We start from the raw sequence: 19624 nt of genomic DNA on the forward strand, positions 1-19624 counted from the left end.
CTGGGTTTAGGAACCAAGGCAGGGAAGCAGGAGTGGTTCCATTTACCACTCCCAGTGACCCACGGGTACCTTTCTGCCCCCTTGGAGGGGCACCCTACAGAAGCAATGACTTGTGTCAAGAACACTACCAACCACAAAGAAGAATAAATTCCCTAACTTCACTCTTTTTGCTCACTCCTCTCTCCTGCAGGGACTCTCCAGGAAGCCAGTTGTGGTAGTCCACGTAGGTCAGCCTTCTTGGAACCAACTGCTGGGCAAAGAAGAGGGAAGAAAGAATGATGGGGAAAAGAATGAAAGATATCTGGCACCATACTCTGTAACAACTCTATTTCTTTTGAGCACTACTGATCCTCTTCATTTGCTTTTTTTAAAATAGCATTTGTCATCCGATAGGTTATAAATATCTTTGATTTTTAATTCATTATCTCTTTATCTACTATTCCACAAAAATATAAACTCCATGAGGGCAGGGACTTTGTTTTGTTCCCTATTGTATCCCCAACACCCAGAAGAGTTCCTGGCATAGATAGTCTCAATAACTATTTGCTGAATGAATGGCTTGAAGTCTGGCATTTTTGCTCTAGTATTTTCTAAGTCCGCAGTTGCTGCATCTCGGCTTACTCATCTTCTTCCCTGAAATCATTTGACTGATTTCCAAAAATGCAAGCAAAATTACATGGCTTGGTCCCAAGTATTTGGACTCAATGACACCCATCCATCTTTTTATCTTGGCCCAATAGCTCTTGGAGAAGCCCAAGGCCTATCTGCCTTGCTCACAAGCATCCTCACCTCACCTGCCTTTGTGTTGGGAGGGTTAGGGGTGGGGTCCTATCATCTGTCATGTCAACAATGGGACTCTAGGTAAAAGCACCTACGTCTAACAAGGAGGCGTACAGCCTGTCCAACCTGAGCTATTGGGCCAAGAGTGGTTATGTCTGGCATTCAGTTTTTCCAGAAATTAAAAGAAAACGGAAACAACCTTTTATCTGAACACTGTACTTTAGAAAATAGATCAGGTGATCTTTCAATTGGCATTTAAAATCTGTTGCCACAGCTATTTGGGGGGATATATTCTTGTATATATCTAGACTATGTCTAAAGACACTCAAAACAATTATTATTTCTAGGAAGTGGGCAGGGGGATTTATTTTCAATCAATCCCTTTCTATACTGTTTATTTATTTTGCCATGAGCAAAAGATTTTTAAAAAAATATACACTAATATATGGAGAGGCATCTCTCACCTCCCTTTTTCTGCAGATGGATAATAGCAGTTGTAGCAGAAAAAGGTTTTAATATTATAACAAATAAATATAATAAAGTTAAAATGAATACATTTAATATTATACAAATTCTAATTTAATTATAATAGATGAATTAAATTTATAATAAAACTATAATAAATTATAAAATGGTTTCAGTTTCTTACAGCTGTTTGCATGTCAACTAAATTGACTCATTTTAATTAAAGTGACTTCAGCATTTTTTCAGCCAATGTATATAAAGCATTCACATTGTGCTAGACTCTAAAGATACCATTCTGGACAAGACTGACACAACACCTGGCCTCATGGAGCTTACAACTGAGTTGGGATTCAGTCAACATACGCCACTGAGCGCCTGTGTTCCAGGCACTGATCTAGGTGCTTGGGAAAGAGCCGTGAGTAAGGCAAGTGAGTTCCTCTAACCAAAAAGCAGAGATGGGAACTGAGTAGTAATGTGAGACAGACCATAAACAAGTTGAAAAATAATAATTTCAGGTGGATCCATGAAAAAATTTAAGCCAGGGTAATGCTGTACTTATCTCATGGAGTTTTGTGGGGGCTCAAATGAGATTATCCACATAAAGTGGATAGTGCCTCACCTAAAGAGTTAATATTTGTTTATCATTTATCATTGCAGTTGTTGAAGAAGTCCTCTCTAAGGAAGTAAAATATGACCTGGAATTTTAAAGATGAAAAGGAGTTAGCCATTAGAAGATTTAGGAAGAGAGAGTTTCAAGCTGAAGTGACCTCAACTGCAAAGTCTTACAGGTTAGAACCAGCTTAGCCTGTTTGAGGTCTGAAAGAAGGTGCAGAGGGATGACAGTGAATGAGAGGGAGAGAGAAGAAAAGAGATGAAGCCAGACAATTTGGCAGGAGTCAGATCATGTGAACTCTTCAAAGCCAGGTAAAGAGTTTGAACTGTATTCTAAAGTGTAATTAGGTATTAAGAGTAGATGTGACATGATTTGAATTATGGTTGAAAAAGACTACTCTGATGCTGGGGAGGCTGCTGGGGGAAAAGAGGAGAAGCGGAGAGACCCGTTGGGAGGCACATGAAGGATAATGATGGATTAGCCTAGGGTTGGAGAATTAGAAATGGTGAAAATGGCTGAATTTGGGATATAATTTGGAGAATAAAATTGATAGGACTTGATAATGGATTACATGTGGTGGGTGAGGAAATAGGAAGAGAGGAGAGATTCAGCAGGAATGATGACTAGATTTTTGGTCTGAGCACTTGGTGGTGCCATGAACTGAAATGGGGGAAAACTGGTAAAGGGGCAGGTTTCACGGGGAAGAGAGGTTCAGAGAAAAATCAATGGTTCTGTTTGGCCATGATAGGCTTCAGACGCATGTTATACTCTAAGTGAAGGTATTGTGTAGGCAACTGGCTAATTTTATCTACAGCTAAGGGGACAGGTCCAGGCTGGAGGTATTTCAAAATAAAGGACAAGATGAGATCACCTGGTGACTAACAGTAGATAATACAGAAATACAGAGGGCAGAGGATTAGATACTGAACTACAATAGACGGAGATACGTGCTGTGAAAGGGGAAATGCCAGGTTAGTGGAGACGGAAGTTGGTCATGGAAAGTTCCATGGAAGAATTATATCTGAGCTCTTAAATACAGGCAAAACCGAACAGTGACACTGTATCAATCAGGATGATGGCACAGATATGTAATTTGCAACTGGTCACATGGTTAGTGATCTAACTGTATTTTCCTTTATACTTGAACCACCTTATGTCAAATGTGCTACATGGTACCTTATTAAGAGGCAGAATAGCCCAGCACCTAGGAGCACATGCTCTAGAGTCATTCTGCTTGGGTTAAAATGCTGGATCTGTCACTTGCTAGGTGGGTGACTCCAAGCACATTACTCAGCATCTCTGTATTCCACTTTTCTTATCTGTAAATGGGCATACTACAAATAGCCAACTCCTTATGGGATTCTCACTATGTTCCTTGCCTTTACATACATTATTCAATACCCCCCTCCAATAATCAATGGAGTTGAGTGCTATTATTATTCCTACCTTACTGAATAGGAACTGGAAGCATATTTACCCATTCCACTAATATTTATTGTGTGCCTGATGTCAGGCACGTTTCTCCACGCTAGAGATACATCAGTTAACACAACAAAATCCTCGCCTTTGTGCAGCTTCAGTCTCGGGCTTGGAGGAAAAGATGACATAATAAGTATCTATATTATATGGTAACTGGAAGATGATAAATGCTACGGAGATAACAGAGTAGGATAATAGAGCTAGGAAAGTTGCGGTTTTAAGCCAAGGATCAGGGTAGACTTAACCGAGAAGGTGATATTTGAGCAAAGAGTTGAAGGAGGCGAGACAGTGAGCCGCCCGGCCATCTGGGTAAAGAGTACTCGGACGCGGGCACAGCAAATGCAAACGCAGGCCTTTAGGCGGGAGCAAGTACCTAGTACCCACCAACAACCCCAAGAGCCAGGGAGAGGCGGGAGAGGCGGTGAGAGGCAGGGGCTATGTATCCAGTTTCCAGAACTGTGACTTTTACTTCTCGGTGACGCGACACTGGGCAGTTCTGTCCACGGACGAATGAGAGAGCTTGACCTCCTTTATTCGTCCTTCTACTTAGGCCCAAGGTTCACCTAGGCAGTCCGGCACTGGGGTCTGTACTCTCAGGACTAAAGAATCAGAGTCGCCACCACAAAGGCTTATCCACACAGCAAGCGCCGGGTAAGCGCCGGCCCAGTACCGTGGTTACCACAAGCCTTTCTCTTAAACCCCGCCCCAACCTACCGCCCTCCAGTTCCCCAGCTTCAGACTTCGGCATCCACTTAGCGCGGTCTCCACGTAGCGCTTCCCCGGCTACGGGTTGCGCAACTCAGCCAGCCGGGAGGAGTCCGGACGTAGGCGGAGCAGCGGCGGGCGGGAGAACGCCCCGGCTGCAGACGCCACAGGGAAGCCCCGAGAGCCCTCCAGAAGCCTACTGACTGCGCCTGCGCACGCCCGATCCTGGCCGCCGACATTCCAGAGCCGCAATCCGCCCCGCCCCAATTCCGGGGCGGAGTTCTTGGCCGCGCCTGCGCACAGCCTCGCCGCACCCTACGCCTGCGCGCTTCGCCAGCCCGGCCCCATCCCCCAGATTTTTTCGGGTGGGGGAGGGGGCGCGTCTCGGCGAGTCACGTTGATGGCGGCCACCAGCCTGTGGTGAGCTAGCGGATTCTCTGCTTGTCTCGCAGAGCCCCTCGTGCCTCTTGCAGACTCACTGGCCGGCGCCGGGCGCGTGAGGAAGCACGGCGGCCAGAACTCGCGAGGAAGGCCGCAGTCGCGGAGGTAGCGGCGCGGCCCAGGTCCAGGGCTGGGGGAGAGGCCGCTCCGCAGGGCGAATGTGACAAGCCCCCACCCCCACCGCCTTCCTCCCGAGGACGCGAGGAGCGCGGGCGACCCCGGGGCCCCGCCAGGCCACAGACCCCGCCCAGCGGCCAGCACCCGGAGCAGGCCCAGCAGCGGAGCTGCGCGCCGGCACCATGCTGGTCACCCTGAAGACCCTCCAGCAGCAGACCTTCAAGATCGACATCGACCCCGACGAGACGGTGCGAGCGGCTGGGACCGTGGGGCTCAGGCGGGGCGGGGGCGGCCGCGCGCGGGCCGCGGGGAGCGCGAGTGGCCCGCCGGGCCTGGGCGGTGGGCGGCGCGGTGATTCTGTGCGCTGGGCCGGGGCCTTAGCCCCGAGCAGGGCCCCGCAGCGCGGCAGAGTGGGGAGAGCCCTCAGCACACCCGGGAGTGCCGCGGCGAGCGTGGGGCTCGGGCCTCGGGCGCTGGATAAGGCCTGCTGGCTCTGGACAGGGCCCCGGGTCCCGGCCCCGGCGGCCTGAGGCCCACCCGAGCCTTCAGAGTTGGCCGCGGGCTTTGTGGTCGGAGTAAGGGGAAGCAGTCAGCGGACGGAAGCCGAAGCCTGGTGGCAGATGGCGTGGAGCACACGGCCGCGGGGCACAGGAGGCCTGGGCCTGGGAATCTCTCGGTAGTGGGGCCAGAGGGGGAGGGGAGGTCAAGGCTTCCTCGGTGATGGAGTCGGCCTCTCTGGGTCCTTAGGTGTGGGAGGGAGATGTAGGCGTCGTCACTACCCCTGCGTGGAGCGGGTTAGGCGCTAAAGTCTAGGAGGTGGTAACTGGAGAGAATGAGCTTTTTTAAGAAAAGATACTGGGTTCCGTCAGCCGCAGAGTGAAAGGTGAGTGGTGAGTGGAGAGGGGTGTTGAATTATTTGCCCCCTCCTCCCCAGAATTGGTAACCCTTTTATTCGCATATACTATTTTGAATCGTGTAGCCGCAGTTCTCCCGCCACCGAGCCCACACCCATATGTAGACTGCACTTCCAGGCCTCTTTGGTGGTGAAGATTTTTGTGTTAGAACCCTTCATGTCCAGGCTCAAACTCACCTCCAAATTAATGACTCCTCTTGTGTTAGAAGTCTTGTAATGTAGGTACTGGAAACCCTGCACTCTTCCCCCCGCCCCCAAATAATAGCATTTCAGGGGAGAAAAAAAAAATAAAAACTTTGAATCTCTTCCATTAAACCCTCGAACACTTCAAAAGTCCACGTGGTAGGTTCTCGTGCCATCTTCTGTATTTGTGACTGCAAAAAGAGCCACTGTGTTGAAGTCAGTACAACTTTATGCCGAGAATCTAAATATGCCACCGGTGTACATCTGCTTTTGTTTTGGAATTGTGGTTCTGTACATCATTAAGATTGTCATATTTAGTTTAAACCAGCTGCTTTCTGCCCATCTGTATTTAAAAAAAAAATAGTTGATTCTGGTTTTGGTGGAGATCAGGGGTCTTGGTGTTAAATAGATCAGCTCCATTTGTGCCTCTAACTTATTTGGTATGTACCTGCCTTTCGGATTAAATGGTATTTAGTTGGTGGTCAGTAAATGAAATCATTCGTTCATCAACGGATACCTTTGGGTGAGGATATAGTGTTAGGTTTTACCTGTCTCATTTAATCTGAAGTTTTGTGCCTCTTCAGTTATTTAAGAAACATAGTTCCTAGTCTTTTTGGAACTGTGGCACAAAATAATTTTATTGCAAGAATATGTGAACGTATGCTTTGTGATAAATTCTTAAAGGTACAGAAGATAGCAATTATAGATGAGAAACTTTTTGGTGTCCTCAGAAGTAATTGACAACGCTCTGTGGATTGATGTAACTAATAGAAGTCAAATTGTTCTTGATTTTTTTTTTTAATTACTGAGTGTGTACTAATAAAGGTTGAAAGTTTAAAGTGCAGCCATCTGTTTAATGTTTTCAGGCAAAACTTTTCATAAAATGTCTATTTGACTTTGGTTCTTTGCAGTAATACTGGTACGGCAGGAACTTTACCAGCTTACAGTATTCAGAATTAACTCCAGAATTATTGAAACCTAAAGGAGGTTTTTGTAAATACTTGTGGGTTTATCGAAGTTATGCAGTAACTTTTCTACAGCTCCACTGAGTGTTCTATGATATTTGGATAGCACTTTCAGAACTTTGTGCATTGACTATCTTAGAGCAAATACTGTATTTGTATATATTCCTCACTGTATTTGTTGTTTACCAGTTTATTTTCAAGGAATGTCTTCAGTTATATGATTTATAAATATACTTCTAAAAGTGTATTTTCAGAAAGACCATTGTTACAGAGAGTGGCTTCAGGTTTTTGTTCCTATTTGTCTAAATATATTTTTGTTCCTACTTATATAAATATAAAAACTAACTTTGTTATTCTGGGGCAAGAAATGAAGACATTTAATTAGTGGTGTGTGGAGCATTTACATTAAAATAACTTGTAGAATTTCTTTTTCTTTTTTTTAAGTTGTGTGTTTTTTTTAAGTAATGTCTATACCCAATGTGGGGCTCGAACTTACAATCCTGAGATCAAGAGTCCTGCACTCTACCCTCTAAGCTAGCATGGTGCCACTTGTGGGATGCATTTTAATGGATTTAAATTTCAAAAATATGTTTATAGTGGTTTTTTAGATATCTATTTTTGATACAGTGTTTAGGTAAAATTCTTGTAAGAAAAGAAACAATGAAGGTTAAAATAATACAGGGAGACTCTAAGAGTCCTGCTTTTTTAATTTGTTGTGGAAACTAGGTAACCAAGGATATTAGGAATAGATCTAAAATGGGAGAAAATAGCATTTTAGTGAGACCTGTAGGGAGAGCCACATAAAATGAACAGTTTTTGCTCTCCGAGACCTTGATTTTGGCTACTCAAAGGTTTGTCCTTATTTGATTTTTAACTAGAAGGAACTAAGAAAATTAAGTAACTTGGAAATGGCCAGTATAGAAACTCTCATGAGTTTGAGATGAACCAGGAACAAAAATGAATGCAAAAAAGACTGAGATAAGAGGAATGATGGGAGTGATTCATTTGTTGAACATGTATATATTTAGCGGTCTTTGAGTGTCAGCACTGGCGGAGTAAAGGCACATGTGGAATGTGGTGGGTCTTTGGGGAGCCTTATTGACCTAGTGGCTCAAAAGCTATAGACTAGATGTACAAAGTGGGGAAAGCAATGGAATTTGTTTTTATATTGTTTGTATTTGCTTTAGTTTTTGAATGCTAGAAGTCCTCTTCCCCTTTTACAGCTGCCAAAATTTTAACACTTACTAGCCATTTTGTATCATTTACTTGACCATTCCCATGCACCATCTTTAGTGTTATCAGTTCAAGTCTTTTTACTATTATAATAGTAATCTATCTCCTCTTATCGTCAAATACAGAAACAAAATGAGGTTAGATAGGAAGACCGTTGCTAAAAGAGAGTATTCTTAATTGTGTGAAGTTTTATTTTAAAGAGATTTACTGTAAAAAAAGAATAGGGAGAAATTTAATTTCTGTAAAGTATTCTGTGATGTCTAATAGACTGCTACTTGTATAAATGTCTTAAAAATTCTGAAAGGTGGTGATGTAATGGATGGACATAGAGAGGAAAATGGAGTACACAGTTTTTTTTAAAGCTCAAATCCAGAGTCACTTAGTTTTGTTTTGTGGTTACTTCAACCCTTAATTAAGAACAGGTATACTATAAACCAAAAATTGAGATGATCGTAATACACTGCAGATTTTATTCTATCACTAAAAATGAAGACAAGAAAGAGTATGTGATATTCAGATTTAATTCTTCAGTATTCTGACCCTTGTCACTGTTTTGTGCTTTCAGTAAGTGGAAAAACAAGAGTAAGTTTGAGATTAGACTTTAAATGAACAAGCTGAAATGCAATTATAATAGTACATAAGTGACATCAAAGCTGTTCTATGTATCTGTTGGAAGTTTTGGATAAAAGAACTGTAAAGAGTTGTTTTAGTTATTATAGATAGCACATTTAGTGTGCTATATAGTAATGTGTAAAGAATTACCTTGCTTTGTGGTTTATTTATATAATATTGGTGATTATGCTGTAAAATATTTAGTACTTGTTCTGTATATGGTATTTGTTAGCCATCATTTATTAGCAACTTGTTCCTATTGTGGTTTATTATATTTTAATATAGTAGTGCTAGAGAGAGTACTTTATTATAGAAGTTTCCTAGATTATTAATACATTAAGTGTAATAAATGTATTAAAATACTGTATCACAGGGGCACCTGGGTGGCCTAGTTTGTTGAGGGTCTGACTTGGTTTCAGCTCAGGTCACGATGTCAGGGTCCCGGATGGAACCCCACATTGGGCAGTGTACTCAGCAGGGAGTCTGCTTGAGATGCTCTCTCTCTTTAAAATAAATAAACCTTTAAAAAACTATATCACAGAGATGAAATTGAGGTTTCTTGGCATATTGGTAAAACATAACACGGGAAGTACCTGGGAAATCAGGTCTGGTTTCTGCCAGACTTTTGCTCTTCCTATATCTAGCACGTAGTGGGCATTTAATAAACATCTTTTGAATGAATTGAAAATATTGTTTTAGTGATCCCTCAGTATTTGCTTGTTGATTCATTTCTTCAATATTTGTTGGGTACTTACTAAACATTCAGTCCTACTGTCATGGTGCATGTATTACAATGGCATAAATCGGTTAAAAAAACAAATTTTAATAACCAGATGATGCTGAGAGCTATGTAGAGAATTGAAATAGGGTGAGGTAATGTGATAGTGTATGACTGGGTGGCTACTTTTAAATTGACTAGTCACTGAAGGCCTTTTTGAATACAGTGACATTTAAACTGAGATCTGAATAATAATAAGTACTCAGATGGGGAAGAGTGTTTTCTGTAGGGAAAGACCTTTAACTGTGTGTTTTGGGACTCAAAAAAGGCCTGTATTGCTAATCTAGTAGGTGAGAGAGAGGAGAGGTAATAGATCAGAGTTAGGCAAGGGGCCAGACCCTGTAGAACTTTGCAGTGAGCTGGGGGTTTTTGAGGTAAAATAGGAAGCCTTTGGGGAATTTTAAGCAGAGGAGAAACATTTCTTTTATGAATTTAAAGGTTACTTTGACTGGAAAATGTTATAGTTGGAAAATGGATAGTAGGATGAGCAAGAGGGATGGCAGGGAGACCAGTTAGGCTTAAACAGTCAAGGCTGTAACTAGGGAAGTAGGAGCCACAGATATGAAGAAAAGTGGATGGATTTGAGATGTGTTTGGGAGGGTAGAGTTGAGAGAATTTTTGATGGGTTGGAGTGGGGAAAATTGAGAAATTGAAGATTAAGCCTAGATTTTGGTTGTATAAATTGTGTGTATACTTGTGGTCTTTCCTGAGATGTGGAGGGCTGGGAAGGGAGCAGGTTTGGGGTTGCAGTGGGAACTCAAGGCTTAAGTCTGAGAAGTCTATTAATCAGTCAAGTAAAGGTGACAAGGAGATTTGTTACAAATATCGATTCCAGAGACAAGTTGGAGATAGAGCCCCAACAATAGGCAGCATATGTGGTTGACTTCAGTCCGTGGGACCGGATGAGATCGATCATCTAGCAGTCTTTTTCAGTGTCCATAGCTTGTGTAATTTGAACCCTAAATTATCCACTATATGTAATTAATTGTATTCTACTAGAATTGAAGAACCATGGTGAGAATATAGCTAGATAATAGGATGGGGCCTGGAGTTGAAGCCTGGATTTGGAAATTTCATGTGGAGATTGAGTAGTGAAGAGGTCAGTCAAGGAACAGTCTTTCAGGTAGGAAGAATCCAAGAAAAGAAAATGTTTCAAGGAGAAGGAGAGGATCAAATGTGTCTAATGCTTGAGAATTCAAGAGACATGCCCTTTGGTTTTGATAACTTGGAGGTTATTAGTTACCTTGACAAGTACTCTCCATGGAATGGTGGGGCCTAAAGTTATGTTTGAGTGGATTGAGGAATGAATGGGAAATGAGGAAACATAGATAGTGACTATGTACATATATTAATTATCTTGACATTGTCGTTTTCCCTGATGTAGCTGCTTTTATCTCTGTGTTAAAAACATGTGAAAATGATCACAATTTTGAGCTTCACAGCATGTGATAGACATTGTTTAAAAAAGACATCCACACCAGAATTGTGGAAAATAATGCAGTAGTGTATGTTTTAAAAAGAAAAAATGAATGCCAATATAATTAGTAACTTGCTGCCATCACACAATGACTTTGGTAGTTTCAGTATCTGTGAAAGATGGTTTTGCTCAGACCCTGGTCTTGTTTTGTTTTGTTTTGTTTTTTTAAAGATTTTATTTATTCGACAGAGATAGAGACAGCCAGCAAGAGAGGGAACACAAGCAGGGGGAGTGGAAGAGGAAGAAGCAGGCTCATAGCGGAAGAGCCTGATGTGGGGCTCAATCCCATTAACGCTGGGATCACGCCCTGAGCCGAAGGCAGACACTTAACCACTGTGCCACCCAGGCGCCCCTGGTCTTGTATTTTTTAATCTCTCATCCAATGATCTTTCCTTCTACGCTACCTCAATTATTCAGTCCCGTGACTGGTAACTAGATCTTATTACCAGTAACTGTAGCTATTCCCCCATCCCCAGTAATCTGTTTTTAGTATCCTACTTTACCTTTTCTTTGATTCCAGTTCTAATGAGACTTATAATTCATTTGATCCACACTTCTTTTTGCTGGCCCTCCCTTCATGTTATTGCTTCTACTCTTGCCCAGCTAAAATAGGGTTAGTGATTATAATCACTCTCTTGCAAGGGTCAGCATAGCATGTCTCTTGAGCCAGGCTGCCTGAGTTTCAATCCTGGCTGTAGCACTTGCTCTGTGACCTTGGGCAAGTTACCCAATTATGTGCCTGTTTCCTCATCTTAAAAATGAGAGTACTGCCACTGGAATTACTAACCTCATATGGTGGTTTGGAAGGTTTTACGGTTTTGAGAGCGTACACATAAAACCATGACCATGCTTGAGAACATGGTCCCACTCTCACTTCATTGTTTTTGCTTGGAAAACCCCAAATGTGATTAAATTCAGTTCTGTCTGTGCTTGCAGTTGTGTAGCTAGAAGACAAACACATAGCCACATTGGTTTGTCTCACTTAAAATTCATGAACATTAACTTTAATTGGGCCCTTTGTACTGCCTGTTAAGTGTACTTCACTAGTACACTTCACTAGTCTGTCCATTTACTCTTCCACTGTCATGAGCATATTTCATTGAATGTCCTTATTTTCAGCCGATAACCCTAGCTTTCAGATTTTATTGAGATTTTAGATTTTATTGAGAATATAGAAACAGTTGGGACAGAACTTTTGCAGAGTCCTACCAGAGCTACGTACCTACTGTAGTCTCCTTTTGGTTGGGGGTTGGCATGTATTATGGGTATTGCTAAGGCTGGTCCCTCTACTTTTCCACTATACCCTATACTTGGTCGTCTGTGAAGGACCTCACTCCATCTGTTCTCCTTTTCTCTTCTGCCTCATTGATTTTTCCATTCTAGAATATTCAAACATTTTTCCCATCTTAAAAAAGCCCTCCCTTGTCTCATATCCCTCTTTGGCTGCTGCTCTTCACTTTAGGGTAGCTCTTGAGTCTGTTTACTTGTTTTTACATCTTGTTCTCTTTCAAATCCATCACACTACTGCTAACTTAGGGGTGAGTTATTTCCCATTTTGTATTTGTCCTGTGTCCTTGAGCACTTAAATCTCTTTTCTCAGTAAAATAGGAGTAATAATAATTTGCCTGCCTTTTAGAGTTGATGTGAAAATCAAATGAGATCATGGATCTGAAAATTTTTCGTGAATTGTGAAATTAAAAATAAACATGCAATTTTTAACAAATCCTGCTTTCATCAGTTTTCCATTAATTTGATCAGTGTTTTCACTGTCTTCTCTAGAAAAGGTTTGTGTGGATGTGGTATCACTCATTGTGTCAACTTGATATAATCAGCAGTTTCAGTTTTTAAGAGCGGTGTTCTTTTTTTTAATTTGGAAATTATGAGATGATAGGTAATATATAAAATTTCTGTTACTTTTGGGGGCGCCTGGGTGGCACAGCGGTTAAAGTGTCTGCCTTCGGCTCAGGGCGTGGTCCCGGCGTTGTGGGATCGAGCCCCACATCAGGCTCCTCCGCTATGAGCCTGCTTCTTCCTCTCCCACTCCCGCTGCTTGTGTTCCCTCTCTCGCTGGCTGTCTCTATCTGTGTTAAATAAATAGATAAAATCTTTAAAAAAAAATTTGTTACTTTTGGAAAGAAATGTGCTAAATTTGAGCCTGTCATAGCACAGAATCCTGCTGAAGGACATCACACCATCTGTTCCCTGTAAGTTTGGATTAATTCCTTATATAGTGTCTCCAAGAGCTAATTTTATAATTCATGAACTTTATAAACCCTTTAAACATTACATAAACCTTTTCTAGCAGAGAGGGTAGACTGGCTACAAATGACTAATATATAGGAACAGATCCTAAATACTTCAACAGATACATAAAAATTGTCACTCCCTCTCTCCTCTCCCCCTCACACTTTTGGCTTAATTAGGTAGATGGCTTTTTTGTAGTGTGTAAGTTCCATTTTCTGCCTATATAGAAACCTTAAAAGTTACAGGTATCTTGAGATTTCTACTTAGTTTTCAAAGTCTGTATCTGTTTTAATCTTGTTGAAATACTGTTCAGAATATATTTTAGTGTAGATTAAATTGGCATGAATAGTTTGGCGTAGGAGCCTAAATATCATAGTTTCTGTGGGAAAAATAGATTCTGGATTTCAAATTACATTTTTTTCAAAGATTATTTATTTATTTGAGAGCAAGTGAGTGAGAGAGGGAGAGAACACCAGAGGCAGCGGGAGAAGCAAGCTCCCTGTTGAGCAGGGAGCCCGAGGCGGGGATCATGACGTCTACAGAAGCTTAACTGACTGAGCCACCCACACGCCCCCTCAGATTATATTTTAAAATCATAGCCGTTTGGATCATAATTTGAGAATTGATGGCTTTTATTTACTGGCTATTCACACATTATTAATACTGTACTCTCAGTAATAAAAGATCTCTTTTGCTACATTCTTTCATTCCTTGGGTCTAGTGGGAAGATTTTTCTTGTTGTACTAGAGTCAGATGATTCTTTATAATCAATTCTATTTTTAGAATTAGTGGGAGCCTACTTTGGGGGAGGAATCCAGGAAATACTCCTTGGTGCCTGCCACTTTTTCAAATGAAGGATACCACCCAAGGAATCAAAAAATAAATGCATTACCACCGTGTAAATCTGTGAAATCCTTTTGCTTTGGGACTCTCCTTTTGCTAGTGGTTAATTGGCAAATTTTGGTTGCTCTTAACTATTTTTCAAAATTTAGCTTAGTTATCAGACTACTGCCTTAGACCTTTCTCTTTTTCTTTTTTAAGTAATCTCTGTGCCCAGCGTGGGGCTCAAACTCAAGACCCCGAGATCAAGAATCACATGCTCTACCACCTGAGCCAGCTAGGCGCCCCAGACTCTTCTTTTTAATGAAGACTCCTGTCAAAATTGCAGTGTATTCTTGTATAATATTAGTAAGCAATGGTCAGGAGGGGGTGCGATGATTTTTTTTTTCTTTTAAACTTTTTAAATTTTCCCTTAAATTACTAAAATAATCCAGGCTTGTTATAGATAGTAAAGTATAAAAAAGCAGAAGGCTTTATGCTCCTGGTCCAAATAACTACTATGGACACTGCTAGACATGGTTTTTTGTTTTTGTTTTTTTTTAATCTGTATGTAACACATAAACATAACTACAGTGTCTTTTTTTAAAAAATAACTAGCTTTTTCTCCTTAAAGATAATTGTAAGTATGTCATTTATTCATATGTGCATGCATTCAGTGAATACCTTGCACATATAGTGATTGTTCTTGTATTGCATTGCACTCAAATGAATGCATGTACAATAATGTATGTTACCATTGAATGTTTAGGGTTGTTTTCAGTATTATAAACAGTGGTGTGGTACACATATTTTGTTCATGTATCTTTGAAGTATTTGTGTGAACATGTCTAGCATTGATTTCTAGATGTAGAATTATTGTATCAAAGGCTGTCAGATTGCCTCAAAATTGCCTGCATCAGTGCTCACAAATATCAACTTCCACATGAGTAGCCAGGATTCAAATAAAAGATGTAGCACATATTAAATGAGTTAAATATTGTGAAGTTCTTCATATACTGCCTGGCATGTGGTAAGTACATAGCACCCATGAGCTGTTACTCATTCAGCCTCTGTATTTCAGGGTTACCCATTAAAGCTTGCATAATTTTTTTTTACTAGTTATGACAGTAATAAGGAACAACACAGTTACAGCAGAAATAAGGAAAATATACTGTAACATTGAGGAAGGTGGGTTATCGTATGAATATTCAATTGCTAACCTAATCAACAACCTGTAGTCCTAGAAATCTTGTGCAAAAGTGCTGTGAAAGAAAACTGAGGTTACTATCATGGGGATATAATTTGTAAGACATTTTGATACCTGAAACATGCAATTTAAATTTGTTGAATGGGAAAGACTACTTTAAATGGTTATTGGCCTGAACTAGGGTAGTGCCAGGGGATGCAATGTAATATTCCCATTGGGGAATAATTAGATGGTAAGTTGGAACCACTGGATGAATGATTTCATGTGAGGAATGTGGAAGAAGAGATAAGCACCTCATGGGAACGGGATGAAAAAGGATAACTGATCAGCTTTTATGTTGGCACTTTTTAAGAGACTATTATTATTACTGTGATTGTCTCCCCTTTTTTGGGGGGAAGCCATGTCAACCATGTTTAATGTTAGATAAAGAGTATAGTTTTCTTTTAAAATCACACAATTTCATAAGAGAAGTATGTGGCTAGGGAAAAAGTTTGATTTCTTGATTGTTAACAATGCTTTGTTGATGATTGGGTTGATGATAAACTCTCACTCTTTAGGGGGAAATAAACAGCCAAATGAAAGTTTAGCAAAATGAAAGGATAGCCTTGGTTATTTATTGGGACTGTGGTGATCAATTCCAGATCCATCCTGTTTACTACTTAATGGAATTGGAGCACTGGCATGGTGCTCAACACAGAGGACATAACAGTATCTGTTGCTGGTCATAACTTTCCTAAGAGAAGCCATGTGCAGAGGTGCTATCTCTTCTTTTTTTGCAACTTCCAGAAGGACCTTTCTTTATAAGCTGTTTTAAAGTGTGTTCAATGTGATCAGGTGAGGATTTAGACTAACTAGTCTAGAGGCCATTTTTCAGCAAATATATTATGGTTGAAATGCCTATAGGATAGCCAGTAAAGGTGTTGAGTAGAGACTTATGTATGCATGGCCAAAGTTAAGGAGAGGGCTAAGAAGTGACACATGGATGGTTATTAAAACTAAAGGAAATGGATTATCTGGGAACTTTATATAGAACAAAAGGCAACCTTGGGTATAACCCTGAGTAGCACTTGAAGGGCTAGCCAAGGAAGAGGATTTCACGAAGCAGTGAACAGAGAGGGGGAAATCCAGAAGAGTATGGCCTTATGGAAGCCAAAGAGAGGCAGTTTGAACTGGAAAGACAGGTCAGTACTGTTTACCGTGACAAGTCAAGTAAGGTGGGGAAGAACTAAGAAGTGTCTGGTTATGATTTTTGCTGAATTTGGTGATACTGGTAAGAGCACTCTTATGGAATCATGGGGATAGGGAGAAAATAAGCAGCAGAGTGAGAATAAAGTCCATTCTTCTGTCAGCGCTGTATAGTTGAGTAATAGGTGTGGTGTTACGAGTAAGTACTACAGTGTGTGTAGTTAATTTTTTGAAAAATGCCTGAGTCTACAGCCATACCACCTTGAATGCGCCCAATCTCGTCTGAAAAATGCCTGAGACTAAGGGGAGGAGAGTGTAGCTAGCAAGAGATACGGGGAGTTGGGAAGTTTTTGTTTTGTTTTTAAGATGACAGAAAATTGGGTCTGTTTAAGTGTGAATGGAAATGAACTGGCTTTGAGGGAGAGGTTGAAAATACAGCTGGGGGAGGGTAGGAAACAAATCTAGCAAGGTACTGGAGAACACTAGAGGGAGAACCAGGGGACAGGTGGAAAGAATTAGGTTGGAAAGAAAGGGATGCCTCTCTCATTTAATAAGTGAGTATATATTTATATATATAAAAAATCTCCATTTGGTGGCAGAAAGTGGAGGGTGAGTTCCTTTGATATCTGCTGTGTTTTGAATGAAGTAGAAGATGATCATCTGTGGGGAGGGAGGTTAGTGTTGGGAATCAAACTTAGAGAAGAGTGCAGGTTTGAAATACCGTCTTGGAAAATGGAGGAGAACCAGAAGAATAGAGGGTTTAGGTATCATTCGTTTTCTCTAGCATTTAGAAGACTGGCTATAAATGGACAGTCAGGGGTTGGATAGTTAAAGGTAAAATTTGTTAGCTAAGTGAGGTAGGGATTAGCAGGAAGAAAAGTGATAGAAGCAGTGGCATTGCTGTACATGTGCTGAATAGAGCTAGCAGTAAAGATCACAATGAAAATAGGGGCTCTAGGGACCAAAGTCTTAATGAGATGCAAGGCCAGGTGTAGTGAACAGTTATTGAGAGCTGGTAGGAAAAGGCGATTCGGTGCTTAATTTCAAAGATGGAACAGTTTTGGAATGACAAGATTCAGCCTGTGTCCTGTGGGTAGGTGACTCTAGTAGACTGAGAGTAAAGATCGTGTGTTTAAAAAAAAAAAAGTATGTAAAGATCATTGTGTTAAGATTAGGAACAGTGCCAGAATTTTGGACAGGTCAGTGCACCTGGTTTTAAAGTCTAGTTCAGTTATTTTCTTTGATACATAACTGGAAGTGGTATTGCTGGGCTGAATGGCCCACCCCCTAAAAAATGTTGACCTTTGAAGTATTGCCCTTAAATACTGAATTTTTCGAGACTGTCTTTTCCAGCATGATGGTACGTTGGACTAATCATGTCTGACTAAAAATTGTGTTTTGGTTACTAATAAGGCTGAACTTTTTATTGAATATACTTGTGAACTGCTGCCCCATTATTTGTCTCATTTTTCTGTTGGCAAAGAACTATTTTCTTCCATTTCTCTTTTCTTAATTTATTTGCATTTTTCCCTTTTTTGGTCTTATTTCTATTTTAATTACATGCTTAATTTATTAATTTTCCTTCTTTGTTTAATAATATGCACTTTTTTTAAGAGAGAGCACACACGACCAGGGGTGGGGGGGGGTGGCTGGAATCCCAGGCGTGGGATTCAGTGTAGCCCAGCACAGCACATGATCTCAGGACCCCAAGATCATGACCTGAGCTGAAATCAAGAGTCAAGTGCTTAACTGACTGAGCCACCCAGGCGCCCCAATAATAAACACTTTTAGCGGGTTTTTGTGGGGTTTTTTTTGTTTGTTTGCTTTTTTAAGATTTGATTTATTTGAGAGAGAGAGCAGAGAGAGCCAGGAGAGAGAGAGAGAGAGAGAGAAGCAGATTCCCTGCTGAGCAAGGATCCTGCCATGGGGCTTGATCCTCAGAGTCCTGTGATCATGACCTGAGCTGAAGGCAGATACTTAACTGACTGAGCCACCCGGGCTCCCTTAAACACTTTCAGTATTAGTCTGTGATTACTTTTTAAGCTAAATCATATAGGTAGTGATGTCTGTAGAGTTTTCATTGTTATGTTCTTAATATTCTTTAATCACCGGTTTGGTTTCTTTGGAGCAAAATGAATAGTCTTTGTGGCCTCAATTTTTAAAGTATATATTCTATGGGTGCTAGAAATAAAAATATAATTTTTATTGGATGGAAACTATGTATATATGTCAGTTAAGTCTGTCTTAATTGCCCACACATCCTGACCTGTCAGGAATGAGATTCCTGCTTATTTCTTTTATTTCTTTTTGTTTTTTGCTTTATATATTTCTTTTTACTTCCTTTTTCATCACATATTTCTATGCTATATTAATTTACTCATTCAGCAAATGTTAATTGAGCAACTGCTGTGTGCTACACCATTATGTACTGTTCTGACAACTAGATTCACTCATAGTAAATTGTGGTCTGTAATTCATTTGTGATTTTTTTTTTTTTAACCAAGCAACCACAGTTGCAAATATTGCATCTCTTCTCCTTCTCTGAAGAAAGAAGTGTGTGGAAGGAAATTAATCATTCACCACAGAGTGCTCTAACTGAGCTCTGCCATCACTCAGTTGACTTTGGGCAAGTCATTTAGCATGTAAGATAGCAGTTCTCAACATTTTTGTTTTCAAGACCCTTTACACCTAGAATTTATTGAGGACTCCAAAATAACTTGTCGATGTGCTTGTGTTTACCATATTAGAAATTAAACTGAGAAATGTTGTAAATGTTTTTTAAAGATAGCAAACCCAATAAATGTTATATTTTTATGTGAAAAGTTCTTTTCCAAAACAACAACAAAAGCAGTGAGAACACTGCTTTTTTTAAGTAAGCTTCATGCCCAGCATGGGGCTCAAACTCACCATCCTGATAATCAAGTCACATGCTCTACTAACTGAACCAGCCAGGCTCCCAGCAAAACTCTTTTAATGTTTGGCTTATTAGAAGATAGATAGCTTCTCACCTGCTTCTGCATTCAGTCTTTTGTGGTATCACATGCTTTGTAACATCTGGAAAACTCAAGTATACACTTGTGAGAGAAAGTTAGAGTGGAAAAAGGCAAATAATGTCTTTTGATCCTACAGACCACCTGATAAGGTCTTATGAACCTCCTTGACCACACTTAGAGAATCATTGCTTTAGGCCTTAGCATCCATGGCAGTGCAGGGATTTAATGAAATGGTCTTTAAAACTTATTTTATCTTAGAAATTTGGATAGTATCTTTTATTTCCTGCTTTTATCATCAAGTGCTAGCTGAATGTATAGGTAAAATCGGAACTGTCAACATTAATTTAAAGCAAGGGCCAACTATAGAGTTATTGAAGTTGTGAAGTCCTTGTACTTCTTTATTCGAAATACATAT

General features: G+C 40.6%; 1 protein-coding gene and 1 long non-coding RNA gene across 4 annotated transcripts in view; one reads left to right on the forward strand and one right to left on the reverse strand.

The window, feature by feature from the left end:
• The window catches only part of LOC103678549, a 72689-nt gene extending 68462 nt beyond the window's left edge, over nt 1–4227 (reverse strand). The window contains exons 1-2 of one of the 2 annotated variants that reach the window (XR_005835223.1): nt 4052–4227; nt 176–247 (exon numbers count right to left, since the gene is read on the reverse strand). This is a non-coding gene — a long non-coding RNA (uncharacterized LOC103678549). Of the gene's footprint in view, nt 1–175; nt 248–3710 lie in introns of both variants that reach the window. The other variant, XR_572715.2, reaches the window with a different exon arrangement.
• A 254-nt stretch (nt 4228–4481) lies between these two features.
• Nucleotides 4482–19624, forward strand: part of RAD23B (RAD23 homolog B, nucleotide excision repair protein) — a 42852-nt gene continuing 27709 nt past the window's right edge. For both annotated transcript variants that reach the window (XM_040631681.1, XM_040631682.1), the window contains exon 1: nt 4482–4848. In XM_040631681.1, coding sequence (XP_040487615.1) covers nt 4783–4848 — 66 coding nt within the window. In that variant the 5' untranslated portion in view covers nt 4482–4782. The remainder of the gene's footprint in view (nt 4849–19624) is intronic.

The sequence above is a fragment of the Ursus maritimus genome, unplaced genomic scaffold (genome assembly GCF_017311325.1).
Source record: "Ursus maritimus isolate PB19 unplaced genomic scaffold, ASM1731132v1 scaffold_17, whole genome shotgun sequence".
NCBI lineage: Eukaryota > Metazoa > Chordata > Mammalia > Carnivora > Ursidae > Ursus > Ursus maritimus.